Source organism: Esox lucius, chromosome 1 (assembly GCF_011004845.1).
Source record: "Esox lucius isolate fEsoLuc1 chromosome 1, fEsoLuc1.pri, whole genome shotgun sequence".
Lineage (NCBI taxonomy): Eukaryota > Metazoa > Chordata > Actinopteri > Esociformes > Esocidae > Esox > Esox lucius.
This window is the reverse complement of record NC_047569.1, coordinates 12,348,366-12,357,133: the sequence shown is the minus strand read 5'-3', so window position 1 is coordinate 12,357,133 and position 8,768 is coordinate 12,348,366. Positions and strand designations below refer to the sequence as shown.

At 43.6% G+C, this 8,768-nt stretch overlaps 1 protein-coding gene across 1 annotated transcript; it reads right to left on the bottom strand.

The window, feature by feature from the left end:
• Positions 1-7,826: 7,826 nt before the first annotated feature.
• On the bottom strand, positions 7,827-8,768 carry LOC114839506 (putative olfactory receptor 10D4). The gene has a single exon (XM_034293421.1). The coding sequence runs from the start codon at positions 8,766-8,768 to the stop codon at positions 7,827-7,829; it is 942 nt and encodes a 313-aa protein (XP_034149312.1).

Sequence of the window (8,768 nt, the reverse complement as noted above, 5' to 3'; positions counted from 1 at the left end):
AAGTCCATCCTTTTATGACCATCATGTACCCATCCTCTGATGGCTACTTCCAGCAGGATAATGCACCATGTCACAAAGCTTGAATCATTTCAAATTGGTTTCTTGAACAGGACATTGAGTTCACTGTACTGAAATGGCCCCCACAGTCACCAGATCTCAACCCAATAAAGGTCTTTGGGATGCGGTGGAACGGGAGCTTCGTGCCCTGGATGTGCATCCCACAAATCTCCATCAACTGCAAGATGCTATCCTATCAATATGGGCCGTTTCTAAAGAATGCTTTCAGCACCTTGTTGAATCAAAGCCACGTAGAATTAAGGCAGTTCTGAAGGCGAAAGGGGGTCAAACACAGTATTAGTATGGTGTTCCTAATAATCCTTTAGGTGAGTATACATATATAATGCATTTCAATTTCACAAAGTATTACTTTTTTTGTCGGACTAGGCAAGAGTGAATGTCTCTTACTTAGTGAGTGAGCGATGGACCTAAATTCAAATCTTGACACAATCAAAGTAAATTATGCATTAGGCTTTGTTAAGCCCAAAATAAAACTGTTCATGGTTATATTGCGACTATTTCTGTTGGATTTTCGAAGTATGCATCCGTGCATGCTTTTTGGGTCCGGATAGACAAAAACTTCACTGGCTACAACAATCAGTAGCTACGTTATAGTAAGCCTAAAATAAAACTCTTTACATTGCGACTATTTCTTGTGGATTTTCTAAGTACGCATCCATGAATTATTTTTGGGGTAATATAGGCTAGATAAAACAAACCTGGGCAGTAAAAGAGTAGGGGTTACCACGATTCTCAGTTCTCTTCACCTAAGTCATGAAAGCAATGTAATCTCAATGGACAAAAGTTGGCAGTACAATGGGTCGTACTGCCGAGATCAGGGACTTTAAACGTGGCACCGTGATAGGATGCCCCCTTTGACAAAAGACAGTTCATGAAATGTCTGCCCTACTAGATCTGTCCCAGACAACTGTAAGTTCAATAATTGAGAATTGTGAATTGGAAGCATCTAGCAGCAACAACAGCCCAGTCATGAAGCGGTAGACCATGGAAAATCTGCTATCATCTGTTGCATCACTCACTACAGAATTCCAAACTGTCTCTGGAAGCAACATCAGCACAAGAAGTGTCTAGAGCTTCACGAAATGAGTTTCCATGGCCGAGCAGCTGTACGAAAGAATCTCATGTCACGACTCCCGGGACTCAGGACAGAGGTAGGATCCACTGACAGGTCTTTCTTGTGAGTAGGGAACAAGGGGGGTTGGTAACCATATAGATTCTGAAATGGGGACATACCTGTGGTTGGTGGGAAGCATGGGCCCATTTCAACACTGTTGGATGGAGGGCATCGTGAACGTATAGGAGGCCAGGAGGTATGTTACCGGGGGCCAGGGTTGTTCTTAAGGGCTGCTCTTATGTCCTCCTCCTCCTTCCAGGTGATGGTACCGATGACCCACTGGCTGGGGATGATGGTGTCAGGTGTTCGGGAAACAAACTCCTCCTTGTCGTAAACCCAGGATAGGGCGTCGGGTTTCCCATTCTTGGAACCGTGCCTGAAGGTTATGGAAAAAGAAAAACCTGCAAAAACAATGCCCATCTGGCTTGTCGGGAGTTGAGGCCTTTTGCCGTCCTGATGTATTCTAGATTTTTGTGATCCGTTCAAACAATGAAGGGATGTTCAGCCCCCTCCAGCCAGTGATGCCATTCCTCTAGGGCAGCCTTGACTGCCAGCAACTCCCAGTTACCGACGTCATAGTTCCTCTCCGCAGGTGGAATTTCTTACGGGTCTCCACGCTTGGCCAATTTAGGACAGCAGTGACTTTGGTGGTGTCCATCTTGATCTTGCCCTCCTCAACGATGAAGCCCAAAAAGGAGGAGGAACGGGTGTGAAAAAGGCACTTCTCCGCCTTGACAAACAGCCGGTTCTCCCATAGGCATTGTAACACCTGTCTAACATGGTGGACATGGGTGGCTAGTTCAGGAGAAAAAATAAGAATGTCATCCAGATATGCAAACACAAACTGTCCAAGAAAATCCTGCAAGACATCGTTAACAAACTGTTGAAAAACAGCAGGGGCGTTTGTGAGGCCAAACGGCATAACGAGGTACTCGAATTGACCCAAAGGGGTGTTAAAACCTGTTAGCCACTTGTCACCCTCCTTCATCCGTATAAGGTGGTAGGCGTTCCTTAGATCCAGCTTGGTAAAGACAGTAGACCCCTGTAGAGAAACGAAGGCTGAGTTCATTAATGGCAGATTATATATTTTTTGACTGTGATATCGTTAAGACCTCGCAAATCTATACATGGACGGAGTCCCCCATCTTTCTTTCCCACAAAGACAAACCCTCCTCCCAGAGGTGATGAAGAAGGGCGAATAAGGACAGCTGACAAGGACGCATTAATGTAGTTCGAGCACCTCACACTCGAAAACGTAAACAGACTTGGATAATAACTGTATAGAGCAGTCATACGGACGGTGGGGTGGTAGTTCTAGGGTATGGTCTTTACTGAATACCTCCTCCAAATCGTGATACTCAGAGGGCACAGCGGACAAGTCTACAGGGGGCTGTCTCTTGGTTTTGGCGGTGGCCAGGGAACAGGCTGACGTCAGACACAAGGCCTGTCGATAACAGGATTGTGCTTAACAAGCCACGTGTGCCCTAATATAACAGGGTTTTGAGGCGATGAAATAACGAGGAATGCAATGGACTCTAAATGGTTACCAGATAGCTGTAAGCAGATAGGCTGTGTCTTAATGGTGATATGGGAAATGAGTCATCCGTTTATGTTCCGAGCATCAATGCTTTTCGTCAGAGTGCATGTCTGTAATCCTAATTGGTGAACGAGCTCTTGATCGATAAAGCTATCGTCAGCCCCAGAGTCAAGTAAGGCATGACATGGAGTGGATTGTCCGGTATAGTGGATTATGGCAGGAAATGTTGTTCGTGGTCTGGAGGGCCCTGATGTATCGTGGCTCGCTAGGATGGTCCCTACTTCCTGCGAGCCCAGTCGTTTCCCAGTCTAACAGTACAAGATGATAAAAAATGACCCGATTCCCCACAATATAAACAGCTTTTATTTTCAGCTTCGGTAAGGAGAGACCGGCCGAGTTGCATGGGTTCTGGCTCGAGTACAGTGGAGTGAGGTGTAGACGGCGTCCGGTTGGTACTCACAGCACTCTGATAAACTCCGGATGAGAGAACAGGTGGATGGGAGCGGCTCTCTGTCTGTCGTCTCTCTCTCTTGCATTCTCTCATGCGGTTGTCAACATGGATAGCCAGATCAATGAGGGCATCTAAGGAGTCTGGCTCCGTCTTTTACAGCATCCGACAGCCCATTTTGGAACGCTGCCTGAAGTGCGTCGACATCACAGCCGCTGTATACAGCTAGGGTATGGAAGGAGATCGAGTAGTCTGCAACGCTGTTAGCACCCTGTTTGATGTTCAACAAACGTCTGGAAGCCTGTTTACCAACAGTGGAGTGGTCAAATACTTTTTTCATCTCCTTAGTGAATGAAGCGTATGACTCACCTCCTAGCTCCAACTTCTCCCAAACGGCAGCAGCCCACCTCAATGCCTCTCCTCCGAGCAGGCTGATAACGAAGGCAATCTAAGATCTCTCTGTGGCGTAGGTATGGGGCTGCGGATCGAAAACCAAGCCATATTGCAACAAAAAGTTGCGACAACCCTCCACTTTCCCTTCAGACCTTTCTGGAGAAGATACCCAGGGTTCCCGGACAACATCAAGTCAGGGTGAGGGTTGAGCAGGAGCGACTGGTGCTGGAGGAGCGGGAACGGGAGGAGCGGGTGTACTAAACTGTTGTCTCATTGATGCCAGGTCGGTTGACAGATCCCGGAGTGTTGATATGATCTCCTGGAGGGCAGTACTGTGAGAACCCAATAGTGCCCTTTGGTGGGACACGGCTTGACGTACGGCCGGATTATTCTTTCATAACTCCCGGGACTCAGGACAGAGGTAGGATCCAAAAGCAACAGAGCGGGGAGTCAGTCCAGGCGAAGGTCGATAACGGGAAGGCAGATAGGTGATCCAGGTAGTTGGGAGGAAGGTGCAGGACTGGTCTCGGAACAAGGGTCTGGAAATGAACTGAAAAAACACGGTGAGCAGAAGATAACAAAAACAGGATACTCGGGGGAATTCGGATGGCTTGCTTATTTAAGTAGAGAACACTATAATAATTATGTGGCTGTTCAATAATCCGGAAGGAACTGAAAGCAGACCTCTCCCATTTTTAGTGTAGACACGTGCAGGTGCTAAGGATCAGTGGTGCAGGGGTGCCTTCAGGGAGTGCCGGGAACAAGGAGACTGGTACTCGGGGAGATGTCACGACAGACAAACATAGAAACTAACAAAACGCACACATAAGGAACCAGAGGCAGGGAGAGACATAAAAAGGAAACGGAAAAACACGCCCCGAAGGGCTAAGGAAGGCTGAGTCCTGACATTGCATCAACATTCGCTATGCCAAGCGTCGCCACCACTGGACTCTGGAACAGTGGAAATGTGTTCAGTAGAGTGATGAATCACACTTCTTCACTTCACTTCACTATCTAACAATCTGACAGAGGAAACATGGTGTGGCAGATGCCACGAGAATTGCATTGGTGGAGGAGGGATATAGGTTGGGGGCAGTGTTTCAGGGTTTGGACTAGGCCCCTTCATTCCAATGAAGTGTAATCTTAATGCTACTGGATTCAAAGACATTTTAGAAAATTGGGTGCTTCAAACTTTGTGGCAACAGTTTGGGGAAGGCCCTTTCCTGTTCCAGCATGACTGTCTCCCGTGTACAAAGCGGAGTCCATAAAGACATTGATGAGGTTGGTGAGAAGAAACTCGAGTGGCCTGGACAGAGCCCTGACCTCAACCCTGTTGAACACCATTGGGATGAATTGGTGTGGCGATTGCAAACCAGGCCTTCTCGTCCGACATCAGTGCCTGACCTCAGAAATGCTCATTTGGCCTAATTGGCACAAATTCCAACAGAGACACTCCAATTTCTTGGGGAAAGCCTTCCCAGAATAGTGGCAGCTGTTATAGCTGCAGAGGGCTGGAGCAACTTAAAATGTGTGCCCATAGTTTTGGAATGGGATGTCAAACAAGATCATACGGGTATGATGGTTGGTGGTCCACATACTTTTGGTAATTTAGTGTATATATACACTGATGAGACAAAACATCATGGCACTATTAGTCCTCCACATGCCTTCAAGTCCTGTATGTTGTTAGGTGGAGTTGCGGTGAATCGGACTTGTTGGTCCAAGACAATCTCACAGATACTCAATCAGATTGAGATCTGGGGAATTTGGAGGCCAGGGCAACACGTTGAACTTTTCAAAATGTCCCTTAAACCATTCCTGAACAATGTGTGCAGTGTGGCAAGGTGCATTATCCTGCTGAAAGACGTCACTGCCATCATGGAATACCCTCACCATGAAGAGGTGTACCTGGTCTGAAACCATGTTTATGTAAGTGGCACGTGTCAAGTTTACATCCACATGAATGCCTGTACCCAGGGTTTCCCAGCCGAACATTGCCTAGACGGACACACTCCCTCTACCTGCCTGTCATCTTCCTGCAGTGCATCCTGATGCCATCACTTCCCCAGGTAAATGGTACACATGTACACAGCCGTCCACATGATGTAAAAGAAAATGGGATTCATCAGACAAGGTGACCTTCTTCCACTACTTCAAGGTCCAGTTCCAACGCTCTCGTGCCCATTGTAGGTGCTAAACAAAGTTATTTGCGTCACCTGTGAGTAGTCATACGTTTTTGGCTCATCAGTGTATACACGACCAGTCAAATGTTTTAGAACACCTTAGTTTTTCTGTTTTTTTATTGAAATTCACATAGTTTAATGTGTTAATGTACTATTAAATTAAAGCATAGAACAAAAACCCATTTGAGACAAAACATGTATCATGGAATCGTTTTGTTTAACAAAATATTATCATCTTTTGACTTTACACCTTTTGCAGACATAACAGCTGAACACACTTGTGACATTCATTCTACAATTAAAATCCAATATGGTTTGGAAATGTATTCCCAACACTTGCAGAAGTTCCCACAAATGTGTTGCACTTGTCCTGTAGGTTGCTTTGCTTTCCCCCTTATGCCTAGATCATCCCAAGCTGGCTTGATGGGGTTTAAGTCTTGAGACTGTGCTGGCCATTCCATGATTTGAAGCCTACCGTCTGGAGTAAAATGATAAAATATTACTGAAGTAATGTCATCAAATATTTTCTTTCAAGTAAAGATTCTAGCAGCCATGTTTAGCACTGATTTATGTTTATTTATTGTGTTATCAATGCAAATGGAGAGAAGAGCATTGCAGTAGTTTAACATTGAAGAAACAGAAGCATGAATTAGCTTTTCTGCAATGTTTCTGAAGATTAAGTCACTCTTGAAAATATCTTATATGTTTGAAAAGTGAGAGATCAGGGTCATTGGTAACTCAGGGGTAATATTCTTTTTTTTTACAGATACCTAGCCGGAAACCAGCTGGGTATTTGTAGTGTTTTTTGAGTTTGTTTCTCATTGCAGTAAAGCTTTTGTGGATCGGGTCGCACAGTTTCGAAACATGAACATGGAAGATCCTAATAATGCTAATTCCTGGGTGAATAATGACTCTATAGGCCTTCAACAACAACTCTGGTTAACCAGAATTTTACCGTCATATGAATCTAGGTCAAACTATCCTTATAAGTCAATGCATGCTAAACAAGTTATTCAGTAATAAGAAATCCAAAAGTCCATCAACCATGTCTAGGGAACAACAGCTACTGCTGATATTCAACAAACATATGTCTTATCAGCAATGAGTTGTACATACTTTTAACAATGTAGCTTAGGTATGGGAGGAATGTACAAATTCAAAGCCTAAGTGTAAGTCAACTTCAAATGAATCAACATGAGTTTTTGCTTGATGTGGAATTTATTACAATTTGATTATCATATTCTCAGATTCACATTTACCAATTCATTAAGACAATTCATTAAGACAAATCACCTATGGTTGTTGTTGAATAACTTCATTGGAGTTCAAAAATTGTTTGTATTCTTTAAATGTTTATTTTTGAAATCAAGACCATAACCAGCTAAAGATGGCTAGGTTTGTGAAGATCTCCTTTAGACCCAGCAACCCCCCATTTATTTGTTGTTCTGGAAACAGGTTTATATTGAAGTCCAGTGGTACAGAAATATTTACAAAAGTTGGAGATAATACAACATCATAGACAAACACACATATAGGCTTCATAACAGGAACTTTTTGGAACTCCAGTTACATCAAAATGTAACTGGTGATGACACAAGAGTTTAATAGGTGTTTAGGGAAAGACATGTCTTCTGTAATAAATGAGACAATTTAAAAACTATATCTGATATTCAATAGAAACAAACCTGATCACTGTAATTATTCAATTTTGTTTAAGAAAATGTAATTGTAGCTGTTGTTCATTGGTCTGTTGTCTCAACTTGAATTCCCTACTGTCTTACCTCTCTTTTCCACAGTGAAATTATTTGTTTTCTCTCAGAAACCTAGCAGTCGATTGTCAAATGAATACAGTTTGTAAAGCTGTTATTCACCATAAGACCTAAGTTTTCCAAAGCACATGTAACACTTCAATTAAATGGACAAACATAACAGCAACAGCAACAATGATCCACAATGTGGGGAGCAGAGGGGAAACATATATACACATACAAATGATGACAATTGGGACCTGGTGTGGAAGATGGGAAACGTGACAGTCCGGGATGTGTTCATGAGATATTGGAACTTGAGAAATTATGGCACGGTGGCGCTGCTGCTCACCGCACCATGACAGCACAGTTTCCTCAGAGCTGCCTTTATGTCTTTGTTTCTGAAACTGTAGACTATAGGATTCATACTATTAGTCAGAAAGCAGTTGAATATAGATATCAAGATGAGAACATTACAGTGAACATTTTTAAATTTGGCACTGATGTAGATGCAGGAGGGAGCGATGTAGAAAATGAGGACGGTAGTGAGATGTGAGCTGCAGGTGGAAAAGGCTTTCATACGTCCCTCTGAAGATGAAATCTTGGAAATAGCTAAAATAATTCTGAAATACGACCATATAATGATAGTGAACGGGAAATAGATAGCTATGGAAGCACACATAATACCCACATTTATCAAAAATGTTGTGTCCAAACAGGAAAGTGAAACTACAGGAGGATGGTCACAGAACCAAAAATTGATTCTGTTGCTACAAAAGGGCAATTGTGATGTTAAAATGACAACATATGCAGGTAAACAGAGTCCACATGTCCATGCTGCTGTAGCCAGTAAAAAACACACGTTCTTATTGATAATGGTGTTGTAGCGCAAAGGATGGCAGATGGCGACATAACGGTCATAGGCCATGACACACAGCAGAAAGCTCTCTGTTGATTCCAATGACAAGTACACATACATCTGGATGAAACACGCTGAGTAAGAGATAGTTACATCATTCCACAAACACACTGATATCATCTTAGGGAGAACATTGGTTGTGATTCCTATGTCTATGAGAGACAAGTTGCTGAGGAAAATGTACATGGCAGTGTGTAGTTTGGGGTCTGTCACCACTAGGGTCAAAATTATGAGGTTTCCAATGAGGATCATCAGGTAGACCACCAGGAGTAAGATTGCTAGTGCTGGGTAGAATTTGTTCAGCCCGCTTTCACCCCCAATAAAGAGGAATTCAGTCACCACATTCAT